The sequence below is a fragment of the Melopsittacus undulatus genome, chromosome 2 (genome assembly GCF_012275295.1).
Source record: "Melopsittacus undulatus isolate bMelUnd1 chromosome 2, bMelUnd1.mat.Z, whole genome shotgun sequence".
Lineage (NCBI taxonomy): Eukaryota > Metazoa > Chordata > Aves > Psittaciformes > Psittaculidae > Melopsittacus > Melopsittacus undulatus.
In genome coordinates, this window is record NC_047528.1 from 67312910 (window position 1) to 67338432 (window position 25523).

At 37.7% G+C, this 25523-nt stretch overlaps 1 protein-coding gene across 1 annotated transcript in view; it reads right to left on the bottom strand.

Annotated features, from left to right (window-relative positions):
* Nucleotides 1–25523, bottom strand: part of OCA2 (OCA2 melanosomal transmembrane protein) — a 189950-nt gene that overhangs the window by 87531 nt on the left and 76896 nt on the right. Inside the window, exons 10-15 of the mRNA XM_005151395.3 lie at nucleotides 24222–24293; nucleotides 23261–23326; nucleotides 22145–22201; nucleotides 21003–21127; nucleotides 16118–16256; nucleotides 7676–7808 (exon numbers count right to left, since the gene is read on the bottom strand). Of these exons, the coding sequence (XP_005151452.1) occupies nucleotides 7676–7808; nucleotides 16118–16256; nucleotides 21003–21127; nucleotides 22145–22201; nucleotides 23261–23326; nucleotides 24222–24293 (592 nt within the window). The remainder of the gene's footprint in view (nucleotides 1–7675; nucleotides 7809–16117; nucleotides 16257–21002; nucleotides 21128–22144; nucleotides 22202–23260; nucleotides 23327–24221; nucleotides 24294–25523) is intronic.

The following is a 25523-nucleotide window of genomic DNA, read 5'->3' on the forward strand; positions in this document are numbered from 1 at the left end:
AAAATATGCACAATTCTGCGTAAAGAAATATAGAGCATTTATATAAGCTTTTCAACTCAGAGGCCAACAGCTGGAGCCCCATTTGGTCGCCAAGGCACCTAATGCTGTTTCAGTTGCCTAGCATGGGATTGCATCCATGCACAGTATTTACAGGTCAACCTCATCCCTGTAGTAAAGCAGCTGTAACCTGGCAGAAAACTGCAAACCTGAGAAGGTACCATACACCTCAGTCACCTCCCAGGAGTCTTCTTCCAGGCAAGCTGGGGCAGCAGGCCCAGGAGTTAGGCTGTTCAGAAAGCTGAAAAATACTAAGTATTGTTCTCCTTCAAAATATAACTGGAATCTTTCCTCAAGGCACTTTGGGTTCCCCCCTATAGTTTTAGCTACCGAAAGAATCTACAACACTACAAGCCTATTGCTGCATTTTATAAGAGAAAAGTAAATTTAATACCACTATGATGGTCACATAACAGTCAAATGGAGTAGTCTGCAGATATTAAAGAGGATTAGAACTCTTATAACATTTCAGAATGGTTGATAAAGACATACATTAGTCTTCAATTGGTTTGTCCCTGAATGAGGGATGGAATTTCACTCAGCTCTGTTCCCATCTCTGGGTAAGTCAGACTTAGAGCAACAAAGTTATTTCAGTCCTTGTGGTTTTATCCCTCAGTTTCCTCTACTGCAATTCCCCATCTTTTCAAAGCAGGACTCTGAGAATCACAATATTCAGTACTGAGAATGGCACAGGGTCATGGGAAATCAAGGGTCAAGTAGTTTAAGCATTTGATTTTCTTATATTCCAGTGTAGTTTTTTTCAGAAATTTTTCATCAGGTTTGAAATCTTGGAAACTAATTCTGGTTTACTCCCTTTCAAAAAGGTTTAATTCAAAACTGTCAGACATGAAAACCAATTTACCCAATGTTTTCCATTAAAGTACAAATCTCACAATTAAAAAATATCTGTTCAATTCATTCTCCTCTGCTTAAACTTGAACAGATACATTCCAAACAACTACTGTTGCACCAAACATAGCCACTGCTGAGGTCCTTTCAACACCAGGAAAAAAAAACCCAAACCAAACCAATCCAAAGCAAAGTAAAACAAAACGAAGTGCCACAAGAAACCACTTACAAATGGTATTCCCAAAGACCTATTCAGGAAAAAAGAATCATGAAAAGAAAGAGCCTCAAGAGGACAACTCATAATCCGAAAGACAGTGTCTCATATAATGCTTTTAATAGGATAAAATAAAGAGCAAAATAATGAAGCACACTTCAGACTCACCATGTATTTAGCAACAGGCTTAAATGTATAAATGGTGACTGATAAGTTTGGCTTATGGCAGGAATAATTTACAAATCTGTCAAGGTTACTTTTTTATTTGAAACATCATCACAGTGAAAGCTCTCTGCAGCAAACAGACACAGAGCATGTGTTAAATTAGCCTTAATGGTTCTCCTCAGTTCTGTATATCAGGAAGATCTTATGAGCTTCAATACCATCAGAGTAAAGCAAAAAATTTTGTCACAGCTTCCTCTAAACACTTAATGAAAAGGCCAGGTCTCGTCAATCAATGTAGATCTATACAAATATTTCACACTTATGGTATGTACTCAAAAATCAAAGGAGAGACGTGCTATAAAAGAAACAGGAGGTATCACTTCCTCAGTTTTTACCTTCCATCAGTGATTTTTCGGTACTAATTCCTTCTGTGAAAAATGTGTATAATAAATTGTGAAGTGCTGCTCTATTGATTCAAAATGCCACTGTATTACATTTTCTTTCTGCATAAGGTAGCTAAAATAGTATTACAGTTGCCTTCTTTTGATGGGTATATTACCAATGCACTAAACAAATAATATGAGATTGTCATATTTCTCTTATTCCGTAATGTCAGAAACCTAGTTTTATAATCCAAAAACAAGAAAAGACAGATTGACATTTTCTTTTTTCCAAAAGGAATACTCCATCAACTCTAAAGCAGTTCGAAGGACTTACAGGTCTTTAAACATTAAAAGATTTAAAAATCTTTTAAAAGTATCTGTGTAAAGTAAAAAACCTACACTTATTTTCAATCCTTCATTCATTTTTAATGATCAATTAAAACAGCTGTTTAAGGTGCTAATACTAAAAGACAGATTGCTGTTCTACATTTTTAAACATAAAACCATGACCCTCATGGATCTTGATATATTATCCAAAAAGGAGTATACAAAAATTCTGCAGGAACTGTAAGACTACCTGTTCCTTTGGGACTGAAAGATAACTCGTAAGAAAGCTGCATCTTTCAGTTTAGCATGGTATCATCCATATTAGGAGAGTTAAAATGTTAATTATTAAAAAACAAAAACTAAACCAAAACCAAACCAACACCAAGAACATGTTCATGTTCCTCATTGGTCTTCAAGATTTATAAAATGCTTCCCATATATTCCCATGATTTAACATCTCAGGTGAGGACAGTAGAGTGCAATGCATATTTTGAAATTGCTATCCAGATTAAGTTTGGAGTTGAAGGATGGAAAATATCTTGTAATATTCCTTTCCTTGAACATTATTCTCTGTATTATCTGCCTGCTGTTTTCCTCACCTGAATGAACTTTCAAGTGAGGACAGCCCACTATTTTTGCTACATTAAATACCAATAATGCTTTTCAGGCCCTTAGAAAGTATTTACATAGATACAAACACTCCTTATGACTGAGATTCGTTGATGTACTTGATCCAGCTAGGTACCTGATGTACTTCTCACTGATTCTAGCAAGAAACTACTAACTGGTTCCTACAGTTACAAATCGGTTACTAACTGAAATACGGCTAAGGAGAGTTCTCTGACCCCAAGCAAAACACATGGCTATGTAACACCTTAGCCTCGGTGCCCTCTGTGCCCCATTGGTGTCCTCATGGCCCTGGATATTATTATCATCATTATTATTAGCCTTTTTCAGTTCAAATTGAAGCAACACTGACGTTATCTCGCAAGTCATTACATTAGTTCTTCCCCAGCACTAAACCAAAAATTGTACATTACACTGCAGGGCATGGCATGAGGACATGCACCACTGTTAGAGAGCACAGAGGCCACCAGTACATCCTATGCCCTGAGGAAACAGCAAAGCTGTTAACCTTTTAACCACGGCCACCTGTGATGAGGACCATACATACCTCCAGGCAGGCATCTCAGAGCTGTGACAGGGCAAAGGGGTTCACATGGACTAACTAATAACAAAAGCACTGAGCTACACCTTCTGTTCAGCTATGATTACAGTTGACAATACCTGTGCTTGGTCAGTTGGCACAGAGGAAATGCCTGAAAACTCACCAGACATTAAATGCTGAACAAATTTTTCAATTTTACCTTGTTTTCCCTCTTGACCATCCCTTAGCTCTCTCATTCTTCTCACGGTTTCACACAAAACAAGGACCAATGTGAGCAGTCCACACGCAAAGGAATGAGAACAATGCCTGGACCTCTTTCAGGCAGCACAATCCTGTTGGTTGTACATGTCTCACAACCCTCAGTTATCACTCCCCTACTTCTTTCCTCTTTTAGACTTTACTTTTTCACTACTGGTTTTGCACCTCTTTTTTTTTTCCCCTCCTTCTCTTTTTTTTTTATTTCTCCTAGAGAAGCAGCTGTAAAGCTCCACATGGAAGAAAGAAAGAGATTTGCCCACTCATCTGCTTGCTACATTTCACACTGTGAGAAACAGCACTGTGTTTTTCCCATATTAAACACTTTACACATGACTATGATTAATTAGAAAATTCCTTCTGTTGTCGATTTTCCATGCTGACTATCATACTACCATAGCAGTACTTTCCCAGCTGCTGAAGTGAGCCACACCAGCAGGAATAATGGCAAAATAATATACTGTTAACACCTAAGGGAAGCAAAACTTTTGGTTTCCTCGGTTGCAAGTTTTGTTTTGGTTTTTTTTTTGGGGGAGGGTAGGGGGGAGAAGCAAGTTTAATTCTTGTTACATTCATATATTATTATTTCCCCTTAGATATTCTTTTAGGAAACTATATATATACACTTTTTAAACCTTCTCAGTTTTCTACCCTAACCCTATTATCTTTTTCTCCATCACACAAAACAAGGTACAGATTTATCAGCTGAAAGTCACACTCAAAAAAAGCCGTAAAATATCCCTTAATTTTTTAATAGCATTTGTTTTTCTCTCTCACAGATGAGTTCTTCAGATTCTTTTTTCTTTTTTTAATATGACCTACTTCAAGGGACTGCAAGTAAACAGTCGCTTCTGGGGAAGGAACATGTTTTTTTTCTGCTGTACAGGTGCTGCAACTCAGCCTGAAAGGCAACAATTTAAAGACACCGGTAGCACACAGCATTGAAATTAATCTGCCAATGTATTTTCAGAATAACAGCATGGTCCGTTCTTAAAATTAGTGCTTATCCATCCTCAATAATACATGTAGCCTAAAACAACAGACAAAATCCTAAAGCACATGGAATACAGGGAGAAATCTGGGGAGTATAATAATATACCAATTAGGTCTCACATATCTTGTTTAATTGTTAATTGGGGGCAGGGTGACGGAAGGCTGGTATTCAGTTGATTAAAGCAGCTGCTTCAAACAAGCCATTTGAAGTTATCAGAGAATCATTGCAACCTGAGATGGAAGGACCCCTGAAAGCACTTTGGAGCACATTTTGCAAATCCAAACCACAACAGCTACCAACTAATGGAGCAGTGTTGGTGGCTTTCTCTTCCCCTTTCACAGAAAATTTCAATAGGAAGAGTAGCTCTTCAGCATTTGCTCTAATTGAACACCTACTGATCAGTTTTGCAGCAATGGACAAGCAGCTGATTATAACACATGGTATGCTGATTAGGAGACTGCTATATATGAACATACTAAGCTGCAAGTAACAGATTACCAAAAGATGAACTGAGGTAAATATGCTAGCCAGTGTTTCAGTAATACGATGTTTAACTGGCAGAAATATTACATCAGTGAGTAAATTATAATATTCAAATTAATAAAAGGAAAAAAGTTATGCATACTTGATTTCTTAGAAATCCAAAATAATATTTTAAAAATTCATAGATGAAAGAAAAAAGAAAAATATATTTTCCAAACTATGTATTCACAAAATAATGTCATTACGTCAGGACCAAAATTGCTCACAGTTGACAGAATTAATTTTCTGACTGTTTAGATATTACTTATCTCAAGACTCCTTGCAAGCTGGCACTTTTAAAGAAAATATAAGTATTTAATAAATCTGGTTATTCATGAAGCTACGACTTCTACTGGAACATAAGAAATTACTAAAAGCAAGCTAATTCTTTTTAACTGATAAAGTTGTGAAGTTAAAAAAAAATCCTAATAATGAATACCAACAATTGGATAATACATTTCCAGGCAAAACCAAAAGTAATAATTTTCTTTAATAATTACTAACTACATAGGGTTTTGTCTGGAAGGTTGCAAAGGGTCCATTCCTCCCTGTCCTTTAGGATTAGCAGCCATTTTTTCTCCATCTTAGTAGCTGGTGCAGTGCTGTGGTTTGACTTTTGGCCTGGGAACAGCACTGATAACACCAATGGTTTTAGTTGTTGCTCAGTAATGTTTACTCTGACCAAGGACTTTGTGAGTCTCATACTCTGCCAGGGAGGAGGGGAAGCCAGAAGGGAGCAGACAGGACACCTGACCCAAAGTAGCCAAAGAGATATTCCATACCACAGCACGTCATGCCCAGTATATAAACTGGGGGCAGTTACCCGGAAGGGTTAGATCACTGCTTGGGTTGGTCTGGGTATCAGTTGGTGAGTGGTGAGTGGTTGTATTCTCTTGCCTTGTTATTTCCCTTATCATTATTATTATTGGTGGTAGCAGTAGTTATTTGTTTTATACCTTAGTTACTGGACTGTTCTTACCTCAACCCGTGGGAGTTACATTCTTTCAATTCTCCTCCCCATCCCTCTGGGAGCAGGGGGGAGGAAGAGTGGGGAGTGACTGTGGTTCTGAGTTACCACTGAGCTTAAACTACGACACTCCCCAACAAAAAGTAAATTCCCTTCCAGGGATGATCTTTTCCCCAGAAGATTCTCATTCTTAAGCACTGTGTTGAACAGGTAGGAATTTGGTCTGTATTTACATTTTGATACAGAATCACAGAATGGTTTGGGTTGGAAGTGACCTTTAAAGGTCACCTAATCCAACCCCTCTGCAATGAGCAGGGACATTTTCAACTAGATCAGGTTTCTCAAAGCCCCCTTCCAGCCTGACCTTGAATGTTTCCAGGGATGGGGCATCTATTATCTCTCTGAGCAACCTGTTCCAGTAGTTCACTATCCTCATCCTTGTATCTCCTCTGAATCTATCCTCTTTTAGTTTAAAACCATTACACCTATTTTATCACTACAGGTCCTACTAAAAAGCCTGTCCTCATCTTTCTTTGAAGCCCCCTTTATGTACTGAAAGGCTGCTCTAAGGTCTCCCCAGAGCCTTCTTTTCTCCAGGCAAAATACCAGCTGACTGTCCTCACAGGACAGATGTATTCCACCCCTGTGATCATCTGTATAGCCCTCCTCTAGACTCACTCCAGCAGGTCCATGTCTGTCTTGTGCTGAGGACCTCAGAGCTGGGCACAATACTCCACGTGGCGTCTCACAAGAGTGGAGCAGAGAGGCAGAATCACCTCCCCCAGCTGCTGGCCACACTGCTTTTTATTGACCCCAGGATACAGTTGGCCATCTGGTCTGCGAGCACACATTGCTGGCTCATGATGAGCTTTTAGCCCACCATGAAGAAGAGAAGGAGCAATAGGAAGATGAGCTTACTACCCAGCTGTTCAGATTATGCATCTTAGTGGCACAAAGCTTGCTAAAAATTATAATGAATTATTTCCTACCTCGTAAAGAAATTGTGAACATTTGGGTGTTACTGTTACATTTCACCACTTGAACAGAAGCCTGAGAACAAAGATGAATACTTCAAAACAACTGAACAGAAAAGTATAAAAGCATGAAGACAAAAAGGAACTAACGTAGTCAACCGCCATTGAAACAGGTTTAGCAAGGTTTCTAGGTGAGGTGAGAAACCCAAAAAAGATATAATTTGTTCTTATTGAATTATAGAAATTATACACTGGGGAAATTTAGAATTGGAAGAGCCACAGTGGCAAGCTGGAAAGACCTTGGAATGTTCTTCTACTCTTGAGGAAATGTCCTTCAGAGACCACAGACCAGGAAAAGATTGCTGAAAGAATCCAGTGGAAGAAAACCAGCAGAGAGGCAATGTTACGACACTATGCCTGTCATAAGGGAAACCTGAAATATTTCTAAAGCGAGGTTGTGAACTCAGCACTTGAGCAGATGTTATCTGTTGTGATGCAGAACACACCAGTATTCAAGCCTATGGCTATAAATTGCATAAAATATCCTCATAAATTTTGAAAGATTTTTAATAATTCATGTCAACACATCAACCTTAGCATCAGGAAAACATCAATTTCTAGAAGTCAGAAAATATCATGACTAAAAATGAGACCTAAATTATTAGTTAAAAAATTTATGTTCAGAGACTGCAGGAGAGCAGGCACTTTCAGCTGAGGACGACACTGTAATAGGCACTATTCAGTTTCTATTTAGCACATTCAGCATAGTGATAATAATTTTTTTTCACACTCCCACTTACCGACAATTTCACTTGGTTCCTTATTGTAAAGTTTTTTGTTCCAGTAAAGAAGTCTGAGGAAAGGAAAGGAGACCAGAACAACAAGGCAGATGCCAACAAACATGTGACCAGTGAAGGCTGCAAAATCCAATCCCTGGAAATAAAAATGAAAGCTTAAATTAAAAATCAGTTGTTTCTCTCTATTTGCTACAGGGAAAAGTATTCAACTGTATGTACCTTAGCAATCAATAAAAAATATAAAGCAATAAACTAGGTTCCAAGTCAGTAGAAGCTCTATTTCATCTGTTTCAAGGAGACAAGCCACATTACAATTTAATTCAGAAAACTAAAATATAGCATTACGAGTTATTCTGAAATACATTTAATGTTCCTTACATGGGTAGACAATCCCAAACTGAACAGTTAACTTTCATTTTTCACTTGAATCACTGTGAATTCATTTTAAATCACACTGAATTGTGAAATAGCTAAACTTTAATGACCATCTTTTTGAAACTGATAACATGGATTTTTACTATAATTCTATTATTGTATAATTCTATACAGTTCACAGCCATGATTTGAGTAAGATGTTGGATTAGATGACCTCCAAGGCCCTTTTCAACTGAATCATTCCATGACACCATATTACACACACTGTAGTGGATCAACGTTAGCCTTCGGGTTGGGATTTTCTGAAATCCCAGCTAGTCCTGACTAGCCTGTCCAAAAGAAGATGTTCATGAAGCTCCAAGGGGAATCACATCTAAGTGATTCCTCTGTATCAAGGAACTGTCTTATATAGAGCAAAGGCTGTTTGAATTAGTCATCTCAGTAGAGCAGATCTTTGACACTTGGAAGAAAGCATGGTCCAAGCCCTGGATATCTCAGGTTGTCCAAACTGAATTTTCAAAGAATTCCCTGATTTTCCAGAGGTTCTAGAAAGTCATGGGATCTCCCTATGCCACAACTCTATGTCTCTGTAGTGACTTGTCTTGTACCAAATACCTGTGTGTTACCTATAGACCCTTTGAAATTTCAACACATGTTAAAAGCAGCTTCCCATACAGCATCAGATGATACTACTCCTGTGTGTTAAGACTGGCAGGGACTTAGTACCTTAAATGTGCGTTCTTTTATATTGTCTCCTACTAAAATGTCTCTAGTTCAAAAAAGGAAAAAAAAAATAAATGTTCACTCTATTGCACCCCAGGGCATAATAAAGTAACACACAACAAAAGAAACTGATTAAAGTCATAAAGAACTTTTGTAGCCAGATAAAGATTAATGATTATTCACAAAAAATCCATAGTTTGCTGACACTTAAGTAAATCTCAAACCATAAATATGCAGACAGAGGATTAGAATTTGGTACTATTAAAAGCACAGGTTTCAGTTTCATGAGCTAAAGAAAATCATCCTTAGTTGCTATTTAACAGTAGATTCCTTGCCTCTTCTACTCTCCAGCCACTGAAAGGTGAAACTGTATACCAGTTCATTCACTGACCTTTCATCATAACTTAGCTACTGCCATTTCTTTTATGCAAGTACAAAGAAAACTTTTCAGGAACAGGAATAAGATTATTTTAAGAATTGGACAGAAAAAGATGGTACCACAAAGGAAAATTATATACTTTCATCCAGTTTGCTTAGATAATAGGTCAGCCTGTCAAATGTCTGACATCTCTGCAAGACAGACTTTACAAGCTAATTTTTATAAATGCTCAGAAAGATTGGCCTCTGGGCATCAAGTCAAGAATCAGAACTACAGAAGATGTTTCCATGAGGGATGAAATCAACATTCATAGCTCTAGGAATTTACAAAGAACAGTGAGAAAAATAAATATTTTGCAAAGGCTCGATGATTCTAAGACCTGCTGCCAAAAAAGTCCATAATCCCCATGTGTGTTTCCTTAATCACAGCCATTTAAAACTGAGAATAAATCTAATTTATATATGAGTTACCTCTAAGATTATACACAAAAAGAAAGATCACAATATTTTGGCCAGAAAAAAAAAAAAACAGAATACTTAAAATCAAGTTGAACTGGCCTTGGTTCAGAAATCTTTCAAGTATTGACAGTGTGCCATTAAATAGTTCAGGAAGTACACAAAACAAACATTCAGTTTTCTTTGGTCTCTAAAACAGCCTAACGAGAGGTAGGAAGCTGAAAGGAACTAAGCTGTAAAAACACTGAAGCTACATCAAAATAGCAAAATCTGCCTAAATCTGACTGGAAAACAAAAAAACCCAAGAAACCCAAACTGGGAAACAGCTGGTTGAAGAGCAATAAAGTAATTAGAGGTGGTCAGAATATATCTCAAACCAGAACTATCAGAACGAGGAAAATTACTTTAAAACACTCAACGTAGTCTTGCAAAAAGCAGTGGAGATGAAACTTTCTTGGGCTGGCAGGAATGTGCCCACATCATGAATAAGGATGCCAGCAGAGTGTACCAGCAGAAGTTCTCTGCAGAGAGATTCAGGCATAAAGATAACTACTATTGCAGAAAATAAAGAAGATAAATAGGAAACCAAAGAATCCTTGAAAATGCTTAAGTTTAAATATGTAATGTCTCCATCACAGGTAAATGGAACCTGACTTTAAGGACGTGGCTCATTGCAAACAAATGTAAAGATTTATGAAGTCACTCAGCTGTACATTTTGAATATCACATCAACGGTTGTGGTTTGTTACTGAAATGCCACAATGTAGAATCTTCTCAAAAAATACAGCACAAGAATGTGTCACTTGAAGCCAACAAAACTAATTTCTCTACAAAAGGAAAATCACATGAACCTAGAAGTAGAACTAAAATGCTGAGGTTAAGAAGCAGGTTTTAGGTCTGACTGATAATTTAAAGGACTTGAAATGAAAAGGAGATTACAATACTCTTAAAAGAAAAATCGGGATTAGCACAGATTTCTGACATAAGAACTGACATAAATGAGCCCTAAAAGTGGTTTACAGTCACCGTCACAAGACAAAAAAATTGTCAACTAGATTTTTTGGCATCCTATCTAGGAACTTACTCAAAGTTGCCAAAGAGAGTAGCTAGGCTACTTTCTTTGAGTATCTCAGGAGTTTGTTAAACTTCATAATACCATGCCATTGATTTTTCTAATTTCTGAGGTCCTTGGGGAAAAACATTCTGAGCTGCTGCTAATGCAGAGCAGCTTTCCAATTCCACTGAAACAAATAGTTTTCTAACAAGGACTGTGCTTATTTCAGGAAAGAGCTTGCATGACAGTATTGCCTGTGATAGTGCAAGGATTCAACCCTCTTCCCATCCCTTGCTCCTGGCTTTCCTCCCCATTACCTCCTTGCACTGATTTACATGAGCCGGTGAGAGAAAATGCATCTGGACAACCGCTAGCCTTGGACATCTGGTACCCCACAGCCATGAGGAGATTGAGGACAACCAAGTGCACTCTTTTTTATGGCTGATATCGGAAGGGATCCCAGTGAAAAACAGACCACCACCCACCCTGACACTTTGGCCTGGCTGCTGAGCACCAGCCTTTCTGATGCACACAGAATATGGTTTCAGTGAAGCAGAAGGCAGATTGCACACTAGATATTGTCAGGTAGCTAACAGTCAACCAGCAGCCTCTGGAAAACTTTAAGAGAATAAACGGTTCACATTGTACCAGAGTTACAGCAGAGGATGCCAAAATAGTGTCACAGTTACTTCACCAATTGCTCCTACTCCCTTTCCCACACCCTAGAAAAGGCATGTAGCACCTCCACAGAGCCTACATTCTTACCCTTTGTGGCTGTGGATAACACATTTTATACCTCCTGAGTCGTCTGCACTGCTGGGGCCAGGACTCAGCATTGTAAAAACATAGTAAAGTGCTCCACATGTCTGCTGCATACAACAAAATGTAATTTTCATAAAGGTTTTCTTTTTCCTACACAATAGACTGAAATAGAATTGACATGCACAATAGGCAAGAAACACTTTTCTCCCAGGAGATTTCAATCCATCAGATAAATACAATACCTGCTTCAAATGTCCCTTACTTGAGGCTATGTTGATTTTGTTAAATCTCTCCCATTTCCCAGTCAACAGAAAATCTAAAGATTCTGTTTGAGCAAGACAGCAGTCTAAAGGTTCCACTGCCTATGGATTCAGAACTGAAACAGAATGGGCATCTTCCCTCGGTTTATAGTTTTAAATGCAAAGTCAAATACATCAAATTCATATTAAAAGGAAGTACCACACTGTTTTGCTAAAACACTAACTTTCTATCATCATTATTTATTTGTTTTTGTTGATTTTGAAAGTGTAAAATTAACTTCTAGTAATTCAGATCTTTCCAGAAGAAATCTGCCATTTTAGGGCAAAGAGAAAGCAAAAAAAATATGGCTAGGTGCAGTAATTCAGGGAGTAGCAAATACTTTGCTTCTAGCCAGAATGACTTTCACTTAATATTTTAAAACTCATAAAATGAGGAAGAAGAAGAGTAATATATCATTTCTACATTGGTTTAAACATCCCTTCTAGCTGAGTGACTGAGATCTACTTTGTCTCGGGGGGAACAGCTCATGATGTCTCAGCCATAAATCACTGATGGTCTAACACAGCTACATGAAGATAATGCTTGTCCAAGACACTGACAAACCTCCTTTTTTATCTTGCTTACCACATGCAGAGATGGGGGAAAAAAAAATCAGAAATAAGCCATAAAGCCATAATTTTTATTTCATATACTTTACCTAGGATTTATTTTTTTCTTGAGAAGAGGAATCAATGAAACATCAACATAAAAGGGTAGTTTTAACTACTCTTCAGCTTGTATCCAGCAAACTCAACAAAAAAAAAAATGCCCAGTAAGGTATGGGAGTCCATTTCACAATCTTCCAGTGCTTGAAATGCCTTTATAGACTCATATGTATGATTTTCCCTCTACCATTTTTCAGAATTTCCTACTTTTATTCATAAATTTTTGGTACCACAACTTTTCATTAAATATAATCAACTAATATCTCATCATACAAAAAACCAGCATGAAGGCTGAAAGTCTCTGAAAAACAGAACAGGAGAACCTGATGGCTGCCATTTTTCAGGAAATTCCTGTTAGATGACAGGAGTAACTCTGAGTGTGATGCTGAAACCCCAAAATCCTCAGCAAACATCAGATTAATAGTACAAGCTTTATCACATGCTAACAAAGACAGTAAATAAGAGGATATAATCCAGTGGATAGCACATGCTAAAACTGCCTTTGCTCTTAGTATTATATCTGTTAGGCAGATTAAAGCTAGATGCGCTAGTGTACACTATGTTCACACCATCATATTGCTCTGGGGACCTATTCACCATCCATTCTCTAAAGAACTTGTAATGACAGCCTAAGCTTAGAGCATAAGCTGTTCTTGATTTTCTAAGGTGTGACTGCAGATACTTGTGATACTTCCCAAACACAGAGAACTTAATGTTCAGCTTTCTGAAAACAATGACCATTTCAAAATGGTTTGTGCCCTACTGTGCACATAAAAATGGAGTTCCCAAAATCTGAAGCATATATCTCTTCAAGAAAAAATTGTGATTTTGCTAACAATGGCCACTCAGTAGCGGTACTCTGAAGATAAAAAATTAAAGCATGATCTGTATTCACTGAAAGATTTTCCATTTGCTCTTTATGAAAATTCTTATTTGCATTCCCTGAAATCACAACATAAATGCTATCTAGTGAAACTTCTTCCAATTCCAAGAATAAGCAAGAGTACAACAAATCTTCCTCTCCTCGTATGCAAAAGTTCCACTGATTCTAGGCATGATTGACGGAATATGTCAGTATTATAAATTAACCACTGCTACAGATAAAAATATCTTTTTGGCATCCACTTGCATCTTAAGACAAATAAACAAAATTACCCTTATATTTTAATGAGTAAACTGTAACATAAAGCTTATTTATTCAAATATAGTTTAAATAAAATATTCTTAATATGACATGAGTTTTCCCCAGAACCTAAGGAGAAAAATCTCTTCAGCACTACAAAGAATTAAGCATTTCTAGTACTAAAACCCCCTACGAAAGCCACTTAAAGAAAGATTAAAAAAAAAAGTTACTTGGTACAAATGTAGCAGAGACACCCTACACATTTCAGAGGCAGATTTGCAGTTGATCACATAACCTGTCCTCACAGCAACCTTTGCTAGAAGTAGTTACCAAGACAAGACAACAGTGTCTATGTTTTGTCTTCTGAACAAAACGGAGCATGCTGGAGCAGGTGGACAAATTAAGAATTGAGCTATTAGCTCAATAGTGCAGACTGTAAGAGGCCAGATGGTCCAGCTACCTCCCTGCTCTCCCTCTTGGCTTTATCCAGTTACTCCTGCCAGAGCTCTCCCCAGCAAATCTTCTTTAGAGGGAGTGAGTTCTAAGCAGTGAGGACATAAGCCAGTCTGTGCCACTCAGCCTCAGAGCCAAGGACAGGTCTCTGACCATAGACTGTGATCTATATAAAAATATTTGTATAGATAGATATAACAGTTGAGGATATAGGAAAATAACAGTACAAGTCCTATGGGCCTGTGTTAAATCTGATCGATGTTCTTACATCCTTATTTCTGTGATGCAGCAAAAGATGTGAAAACAATCCAGAGCGAAAACATTTGGAAAGTTTTTGTGCTTGTTTCAAACACCGAATATGCTATAATGTCACATTTCTATGGTATTTATACATCTGTGTCCTCCCAAAAATATCAATATCTTATTCAAGAGAAATGTAAAATTGTTTTCTTTCAATGTGATTGCTTAATTGCTTCCCATGTTTATAGCCACTTCTAAAGGTTCTACAAAGATAATGAGTTTCTGACTATTTAGGAAAATGACCTGCCTGTCAGGTGCCAATTACTCTCTTTTAGAGAAGCAGTTTTAAATAGTTGAACAGATTTCATATTTAAAATGTAAAATTAGCTACCAAATCCACAGCCATGAATATTACAGTCTCCAAAGTCATCATCTGAACAAACTAATTGCAGCACATTTCAAATATTTTGAAAGTAAACGTTCAGTTTATTAAATGCTATAAACTTTCAAAGACATTTTTCCAACCTGGACAGTACTTAATTCATTTGAATGTATTCAGTTAATTGGAAGATATTTTTTTTTGGTACAGCAATAGAAATGTAATTGACTTTAAATTTAGAAAAAAATAAATTAAAAAAATTATATATATATATTTTGTACTATAGTTCCCTTATCCCACTTGCACAGGTATTTTCACACTAGCACATACACTACTTTGAATTCCTTTAGATTTATCTACTTTGGGGCTTTATGACAACTGGCCAAACCAGAAAACATGGGCTTGGCATCCCTACAAATGTGCCTGTTACCTTACAGCCCCTTCAGTGGTGCTGCTTGGTGGGGGTGTTGGTAGGAGAGCTAGGAGGAGAACAGAGCTGCCCCATTCCAGGAGTTGCTGCCCCTTGCATCCTGAGCAAACTGTCTCCCTGCTACCCCCAGTACACCAGAGGTGGGTGATGTGCCAAAAGACACTGGGGAGCACAGTGTCAGAGGCAGACATGGGATTGGATGCCCTCCTGTTCAAGGGTGGCAGGGATAGCTAAAGCTTGGAGAACTCACATAAACATCAGCTCCATCCAGAAGCTGAAGCCTGCAAACATGAACACCCACCAGCATTGGCCCTGCCTGTCCACAGGGTAAAGAGGGCCATGTGGATGGGAGGAGATGGTGGAACCAGGACAGTACCTGTAGCAGGTGTCTGGAGTCCTGCAGTCCCATCCACCAGCCACCCAATAAAATGAAAGAAAGGCCAAGTGTTGGAAGTTACAATCTGTCACTGCAGCCTGGAGATACCAAAATGTTGGCAGGAGGTGGGAGCCAACTGCGGCTGGTGCTGCATGGGAGGAACACACACTCTCCTTTCACCACCCGCATCCCTTTGGGCTGCAGCTGAAGGACAAATTCTCTTGCAGCAGAGTCTACAGGGCCAACACAGCCTCTCACATTGTGAGGTTTCGTGTATGGACAATTACTTCTAGTTGGGAATTTCTGAAAAATAATCAAATTGTCCTATTATTTTTAACTTCTGACAGAAAGTCTATTCTGAAAAAAGTTTGGATTTTCACCTTCATTTTCGCCTTTTTCTTTTTTTTTTCCCAACTTGCTGCCCTTTCTTTACAGCTTTCCATTGTTTTGCTTCTTTCTTCACTTCACCATTGACAGGGAAATCCTCCACACCATCACCACAAAAAAGGAATCTGGTATTCTTAGTCCATATCAAAAAGTCTGTTCTTCATTGCAATTTTTGTCTCCAAAATATAACTCTGATCTGCCTGATTGTCATACTAAGAGATAGCATGGCAGAAAAAGTGGATTATGTTCTGTTTGTTTGGCTGTCTGGGGTAAGAGAAGGTTTAACACTGAGTAAGTCAACATTTGTACTTAATTTTAGCAGCCAAACAGCTTTCAGTACATACCTTTTTTCTCAGCTCCCGCTTAGAAACGATAATCACATTTGGAGGATCCCCAACAGCTGTGGCAGCCCCCCCAATGTTTGTGAAGATTACTTCTGCAATCAGGACATGCCTAGGATCAAGATTAAGTACCTCACAGAGCCTGTGGTGTAAAGAGAATGAAATTAACTTCTCAGCCTAAGACTAAAGTACCTTAAACATTAAAATTATAAATTATATAAAATTACAATTAAATAAATTATAAAACCGATAAAATACAGTAATTTCACTGAAAATTTGCAGGATTTTAAACATAATATCTACATGTGTATATATTGTTAAATCTTTAATTGTGCTACATTATATGTGCTACAATAATCATAGTAATGTAAATGCAAAAAGTCTAGATTTTTTTTACCTTTATAACTCAACAATTAAAAAAGAATTTCGTTAAGAATAATCAACTATTAAGAAAGTTGGAGTGCACAAAAAATAGCATTTCAATTTTTCAGCACCATACAGCTTTTTAAACCATGGTCCCCAGACTACACTGACCTACTGAAAACTATTCTGGGCAACCACAGGCTCTGCACTCAGCATCAGTTATTGGCTTTCTTGTGCAATGCAGGAGTAGGGGACTGCACAGGCTCCCTATTAGCCACGAATCACGTATTAAAGACCTCAGCTTTCAGCCTAGGTTTATCTGATTTATTCTGTTCTTATTTTTCCCCTTCTCTAAAGCTTGATCATGGGTATTTCTGTTTATCATGGAACAAGAGTAGAAAATACAGATTTCTCATTATTAAAAAAATCTCAAAATGTTTTTAGCTGTTGAGAATTATTTAATGCTTCTTTAGTTAGATTCTTCTTCCATAAGATAAAGTAAAATGCTCATTAAATAAGAAGCATCTAAAAGTGCCAAAGCAAATACTGAGATTGACTCAGTAACCTCATGATCCATTTAAAGTCAGAGCTCACTTACACACAGTAATCTTCACACAGATTACTTCAATTCACACAAATGACATTTATGCAGAAATCCACACAATCCACTCAATTGTGAAGTACATGTTGGGCTATAAACTTGGGCCATGGTATTAAAGGCTGAAAGTTAAGGTCACACTTAAGCACTTTGGAATAAGGGATGACTGCTTTCCTGCTCATGACTTATCAGAACGTTGCTCCAGTGTGTAAAGATGGAGGCCACACTTGAATTATTGCCCCCTCTGCCTCATACAGGATACAGGGAAGTGCAGGCAGCAAGAATGTTTTCTCAGGATTGCTTTCACTGTAGTGCTGTCACACATTCCCCTGAAGGAAGAGCTTCACTCTAAGTATGTATTATTAATATCTATATTTTAAAGAGAAGTGTATATTGCACAAAAGCTCAACTTGATACTGTTGTGACTCAACTCCAGCCAGCAACTAAGCCCCTCACAGCTGCTCGGTCATTCCACCCTGGTGGGATGGGGAAGAGAATCTGAGGAGTAAAGGTGAAAAAACTTCTGTGTTGAGATAAAGACAGTTTAAGAGGTAAAGCAAAAGCCCTTCATGCAAGAAAAGCAAACAAAGGAATTCATTCACCACTTCCCACGGGCAGGCAGGTGTTCAGCCATCTACAGCAAAGCAGGGCTACATCACCCTTAACAGTTACTTGGGAAGACAAACACCGTCACTCCAAACGTCTCCCCTTCCTTCTTATTTCCCTAGCTGTATGTGCTGAATATAATGCCATATGTTATGGGATATTCCTAGGGTCAGTTGGGGTCAGCTGTCCCTGCTGTGCCCTCTCCTAAACCCTTGTGCACCCCCAGCCTACATACTGGTGGGGTGACGAGCAGAAAAGGCCTTGGCTCTATGTGGGCACTGCTCAGCAGTAGTGGAATGATCCCTGTGTTATCAACACTGTTTCCAGCACAAATCCAAAATATAGACCTATGCCAGCTGCTGTGAAGGAAATTAACTCTACCCCAGCCAAACCCAGCACATCATTTAGGCTGTCAACAACAGAGTCAATTTAAAACTCAGAAAAAACACTGTCAGATGACACATACCTCAGCACATAGAATCTCCAGAAAAAAAAAAAAAAACAAAAACAACTATGCAAAAATACACTATTTCTCCAAAAGCATAAAATTATGCAGTTAAAGGGTACTTTGTATTTGGATCAATTGCATCAGTTGTGGTATAAGACCATAGCTGTAGTTGAAATTCTAACTTCATCACTCCTTGATTTCTGAATGCTTCAAAATATAACCTTAACTTTTTTAGTGATTCTTTCTTTCTGATGAACTTAGTGATAGCTTGAAGAACCTCTGATGTATGCCAAGAAAGGCCAAGCCCAAAGTATAAAATCATCAGAATATGTTAGCTATAGAGCAGGATCAAACTTTTGTTTACTTACCCTGGTTGTATAATTCCTCATACAAAAATCTATCAGCCTTTTCTAGCTCCAAATAACAAAGTATCTTGAAAATAAACTACAGCTAAAAAGGGGTAGCTATTAATTATTTTTATCATCTTACTACAAAATGCAGAGTGGAAGAAGTATTATGTTTTATGCCTTATCTATGGAAATAAAAATCCTTATATTAATAGAGACAGTAGGATTTTCTGCAAGCTTTATCTCCATGGCAATGACAGCACAGTGCAACACAGTGAAGCTGTAGACAAGGACTGAAGACAATGGAAGGAAGATAAAAGCAAAAAAAATTACCTCCAGCATGAAGCTTTTAGAAATGGGCAATTAGTTCGTTTTACTAGGCAAGATAAAATTTTGTTCTGGCTTTGATAGTGATTCAAATAAAAATGCTACCCACATAGAGTTTCCCCTTCTTTAGCACTACAAACTTATTTAGTATAAAACTAAAGTATTTGGGGTACATTTAATATAAAACTCTAGTACTTAAAGGGTACAAAGACAAAGACTCACGTTTCACAAAGAACTACATGGAGAAGACAATGGGCAACAAGTACAAGTTGCACTGGGAGAGATTTCCTTTTAATATAAGGGAAAAAAAATCATGGTAAGAACAATTAGCCACTAGAACAACCTCCCCAGGGGTGTGGTGGATTCTGCATCACTGGAGGTTTTCAAGCTGTGATTGAAGAGAACACTAGATAATCTCAGCAAGGCTTCCTTTCCCATGAAATGTTGGACCAAATAGTTTTTTGAGGTCCCTTCCAAGCTGGGCTGTTCTTTGATCCTTTGAAAATGGAATAAATGCTACAGTAGCCATGCCTGTGAACAGGATTCTTTCATTATACATTGACATCTGGATTTCAATCTATTGCAAATTATCATTAATTCAAAATATTCTGCAACACAGCTAAAGAAAACTTGGTGTTTAATAGTTCCAGTGCTGCTTTACTGCTAGAGGTGAAATTATTAACTGCAGTTAGGCAAAGTGATCTCTTGAAAATATAATCAGACAGAAGACAAATGGGGTTTTCATTCACCAACTGTTTCCCAATCTAAAATATATTCTACTTGCAAAATTGGTTTTTACTGCTTCATGCTACATTTTAAAGTGAGAGCATATCTTACTAGAATTTTGTGTACTTTAATGTGATAATGACTGCAAGCATTACATTGATATTTTTAAAAACACAACAGGTGTTTCCAAAACCGAAATGGATTAACCAGATTTGCCTGGCCAGATGCAGGTTAAATTCAGGTTAAACAATAATTTAAAATCATATATTGATTAAATCTAGTTGCAAATCACATGATATTAATAAACAGAAATCTGAAGTAATTAAATTCACAGATTTCTATTAAAAGTTCCTGTCCTGGGTTCAGCAGTAGCAGTCATTTTTCTCCTTCTTAGTAGCTGGTGCAGTGCTGTAGTTTTGACTTTGAGCCTGGGAACAGCGCTGATAACACCGATGGTTTTAGTTGTTGCTCAGTAATGTTTACTCTGACCAAGGACATTGTGAGTCTCATGCTCTGCCAGGGAGGAGGGGAAGCAAGGAGGAAGCAGAAACAGGAGACCTGAACCAAACTACTACAGCACATCATGCCCAGTGTATAAACTGAGGGCAGTTACCTGGAAGGGCTAGATCACTGCTGTGGTTGCGCTGGGTATCTGTCGGTGGGTGGTGAGCAGTGGTATTTTCTCCCCTTGTTATTTCCCTTATCAGTATTATTATTGGTGGTAGCAGTAGTGGTTTGTGTTATACCTTAGTTACTGGACTGTTCTTATCTTAGCCCGTGGGAGTTACATTCTTTTGACTCTCCTCCCCCTCCATCCGGGAGTGGGAGGGAGGAAGTGGGGGGAGTGAGAGAGCATCTGTGTGGTTCTGAGATACCGGCTGGGCTTTAACCATGACAGTTCCAAAAATCGGATCTCAAATTGTGGAATTAACCACTGCTGTACCAGTGCCATGATCACCAGCAGAAAGAAGATTCAGTCTCATAATTCAAAACAAAGCTGTTGGTTGAAATCTAGTAAATTTTTTAATTTATTTGTGCCCAGTATTAGAAGGAATAATGACTTCACTAAAACATAACTTAGTACCTAAAATTGTATATAGATATGAGCCAGCAAAAGACAAGGCAGTTTTAATTGAAAAATTCTCTCTGCTTACAGGAATAAAAAGAAGAAATTCTCTAGTCCAGAGCATTTGGTGCAATATGCTATTGCAGTTCAGACATGAAGACAAACCAGAATAGTTAGCTGCCAAGACAGAGTAACAGGCTTCAGATATGTGCTTTCTATTAAATCAAAGAGAAAAAGCAACCCATTCCTTTGAAAATGTTAGCTCTTCACCCTACTATAACAGGACTATTTGAAGTTTTGAATTCCATTTCAATGATCTAAAAAAAATCCAAACAAGCATTTTGCACACGTCTGCTACTGGTTGCTAGCTATAAAAGACCAAGTCCAAAACCATAACAATAAAGTACCTTATGGTTACTGGAGTAAAGAGTAGCATAGTGGTAACGTTGTCCAAAAATGCAGAAAGAATTGCAGCAATGAGACACAGAAATGTAATCATGGCCCACACTCTGCCTCTAGAGAATCTATAAGCCTAATAAAACAGACAGACAAACAAAACAAAACAAAAAATCAAAGGGATTAGGTCACTCCATCTTAGCTTTTTAAAAATTATAGATAAAATAACTTCACAAAAGATGAGGCAACAGTAAGCTCAGAGCATTAGTACTCCATGCACCTCCAACAGCACCCTCTTCAATATAAATCAATTTAGCAAGAAAACATTTAATGGAAGAAATTGGAAGCAAATATTTTCATCATGCACAAGAAGAAACAAATCTGAAGAAAAACCATGCCAGGCATGAAGAGGGCATGAAGCCATCATCTTCTGCCTACACACCCAGGTCAACTAATGTGGTTGAGATCTCCCATCTCCTTCACATGCTGGGACATCTTCTCCATCCTCAGAGCAGGATGGTCAGGGCTACACAGTCTGGGCATCTATGTAGGCAGGGGTTGTGTCCACCTATGTTTTGTTTAGGGATTCTATGCTCAAAGCAGTCCTCCTTGTGATTTTTATTTCTTTCTTTCCACCCTTCTCAAGAAAATTGAGCTTTGCAGTAGGTGAAGTAGTCCCTCACCATGCGTAACACTTTTTTTACAACCAATCCATCAGAATTGCCCTTTTAATGTAATCTCTGGTTCTGCTACTGTGAAAAACTCTGTGGCCATTTTTCATGTGTGATCATACAGCTAATTATAGCTCCCATAATTCCTCTCCCCCTCTGTCAGGCATTAACGCAGATTGCAGTTGCAGTGGAACTGCAGCCCTGGGGTAGTCCTGGGGAATAATTCAGCTTTATATTGTCCATATGCTTGTGTAGCAAAAGGAGGCCTTTACCTTTCCCTTATAGAAACAGAATTGCCTTCAGGGCTTCCTTTCATCCCTAAGAGATTTCTCAAAATTATAAGTTGACCACTGTGATTTCTAATGTGATAAGTAGACACTGCCCAAAGAAAGATTCTTCAAAGATAGTGCCTGGCAACACAGCTGATTAAGTATTCATTTGATTAATCCAGTAGTAATTTAAGAGTACAAAACCAAGCCTACCTTTACTGCACAGTAGTCAAAGAAGCCAGTCTCTGAAAATATCGCCACCAAAACCATCTACCAAAATATGAGGGAAAAGAGAATAACTTGCAACCAAATTGTTACACAAAACTAAAGCAATGTAGTTTGTGAACCTGATGAAAGTCCTTCTTATCTGATACACTTCTGAGAAACTACCTTCATATTAGGATATCCAGTACAGCTGCCATATCTCTTGTCAATGGTGAAATTTAGTTCTCAACATAAGTAGTCCATCAATGTCATACTAGTCTGGTTGAATTTTAGTTGCAATAATTAATTAGGCACCATACATTAGGTACTCAATGTATCTCCCTTCTGTCATTAGCCAAGAAAAGCCAGTAAGTGGCTTTGCTTACTCCAGTAACACTATACAGAGAGCAGAAGATAGCAGCTCCAAGAACTACATGCATTTTACCACATTTCTGAGAAGATTCCTGTCCTTCCATCTTTGATCCTAACAGATATTTTTTTCTTTCTTTTTCTGTGGGGAAGGCAGGAAGCAGGGAGCAGTGTCAGGAAATAAATAAACTTCAGAATGGCAACAGATAATTGTAATTTTGTCTCTTTATATTGTATATTTTGTGTTAGAGTTTAATAGCACTTGGACAAATCTTTTTACCATAAATAACTCTGAGCAAAATGTTTAAAATAAAATATGATTATAATCTGATCAGATATTTTTCTTCCATTCCTGGTTTGCTTTTTCTGTGGCTCCGAACATAGCACTAAGACAAAAAAAAACCAACCTTTTCACCAGACTGTGTTTGGGGAAAGTTCTGAGTAATTAACCAGATAAATGACAGTGATAATACTTGGCCTTTAAACAGGTCTTTCCATTTATAGACCTCAAGGATGTTTTCAGTATGTTAAACACAATTTTACAGATTTTGAAAAAAAGTGGAAAGTGATCAGCATTTTCAAAAGGCTGCTCCAGAAGTCCGATCATCCTCCTTTTTGATAAATCCCTCAAGGCCCAGACTTTCATCATACCATGTCTCAGTAAAATACAGTTAACAAAATGCTTAAGAGGGAAATATCTCTATATTGAATATGATTAACTCAACACATTCAGATCAAAAGATACGCTTTAGTCACCATTCCAAACAGCAGTGCCAGTGTCTCATAGTCAATCCACTCCACCACTTTAACGATACTTGGCCTCTGCAATCAAAAAATACAATTACCAGTGAATGCCATAAAACACCTAATTTTTTATTTGCTATGAAATTTAAACTCCACTTAATTAATGAACCATTCAAATAAGCTAAGATGGAAATTAATGTGTTCCTACAAGGTACACAAAAAAGACTCTTTATTATTACCATTATTACTATTATTATTACTAATTCAAAAATCCTGCTGGTATCCTAAGTGGGTCATTATCAAAAGCCTACATTAGGCTATAGGTTTATCCAGTTGTTCCTTACGTAACATTGCAGACATAAAAGACGGATGAATTATATTGTACACCTTAGTTTCCTTTTTTGTAAGAGAACAGAACTATACCACTTCACCTGTGAACAAACTGGAAATAAATTAGGGGAATATAGCAATGATGTGATGACCAGTTATGAGAAAATAAAACATAGAAAATCAATCAAAGGTTTCATTAAATATCAACTAAGAGTAAGCCAATGGAGGGTGGGGGGAGGCTTTGGGGAAGAATGAGCAGGGAAGGACTGCAAGGTGTAAACATGAGGTGTAATTATTTAGGGTAGTATAAGGCAATGTATTTCCATTTAGGTTTGCTTGGTAACCTAACATTACTGAAAATAACAGTGTTGCAGTAACTCAGCATTAAGATGAAAACAGTTGTACTCAGTCTCCTGCAAATCAGAACAAAATACCACCAACTGACTTTTTTCCTACTCTTCTTGTCTATACTCTAGGCTGACTTGTTTTCCTCAAGATATTTCCCCATCCCAATATCTGCCTTACCATCTCTTTCTCTTGAAAAACTCTGCTTGGTCATGTGCCCAGTCATAACAGGGCAAACATGGAAATTCATGATAACATACCCAGAAACAATGTGAGCACTTACAGTCTGACAACTTACCTCCCCAACAGTAGCTAAGGCAGCTAAAGCTGCCAAAGAGCCAAGCATCGCGGCAAGGGTCCTGTGGACAATCTGCAACAAAGGGTAAGAATTGACCAGAGACTCTAATAAATATCTCCTTACTATTAAAAAGGAGGAGGGAAAATAATAAAAAAAAAATCATGTCATTGATGATTTTCTTGGTTTGTTTGGAGGTTTTTACTCATTCCACCCCATTCTTATTCAAAAAGACCTGACTACAGAATGCCTGATTAATTTGCCTTGCTGTAGGATGTTATTGAAAAAAAAAAAAGAAGCCATGCTTGTGCAAAACCCTGCTGGGAAGTCTCAGCTCTGATCTCAAGGCAGAGAAGCGACTTCAAAACCAGTTTCTTATATATGACGAGTGACCCAAGAGTGACAAGTGACAATGAGTGACAAGTGACCCAAGGTAAGCAATTCACCTTCCCTAACTTATTGATCAAAAAGCCTAGTCCTGTTGACTCCCCTTCAGAGCTCATGGAATGAAGACAGGAGTTGTTCACCTCATTCTTTAGAGATGCTTGTTCATCTCCAATGTCTATGAAGTAATTCCCAAGCAAATAGCTCAGACCTGGAACAGACACATCCTATGCATACAGAAACATATTAGACTGAGTTTCCAAGTCCAGTTCTGGGCACAGACAGATCTGTCAAGCCTGTACATTTGCTTTATGTCTCACTCACACAGTTTTCTTCCTTCATAAAGTGTTTCTTTACATCAGCATTTTCTCTACGAAGTGTTTTGACTCCAAGAATAAAATCTACTGGACACCTTTGCCATAGCCTCCTCAGTTCCTCAAAAGCTGCTTTCACCAGTGTATAGACTAACCCAGCCTTGAACAATGCTTCTCCTCTATCTCTAATGTTTCTCTAGCATACAAGCAATGCATCTGAAAATAGCATCCAAACCCCTAACCACAACACAGACATTCATTTAATACTGAAGCAATTACTACATTATATGGACATTTGTCCACGTCTATGTATCTAATGAATAAATTGTACTTAAAATTCTAAAGGAGAAAGTATAAAAGCAAGCATGCCCTGAAAATGTGCTTTTTCCTCCAAGTGCTCATTTATAGTTATTTAATTGACTATGACTGGAAGATCACAGATTGTGTAAAATAACTCAGTTAAAGTAAGAATGTAATTAATGAAAATCACACTACAAAAGACCGTATCTAATGAACAGCATTTCCTATTAAGGGGTTTAAATATTATTCAGGCACAAGAATTATTTCTCAGAAAGAAATAATGCTGTCTAAAAATATTGCACTTGTT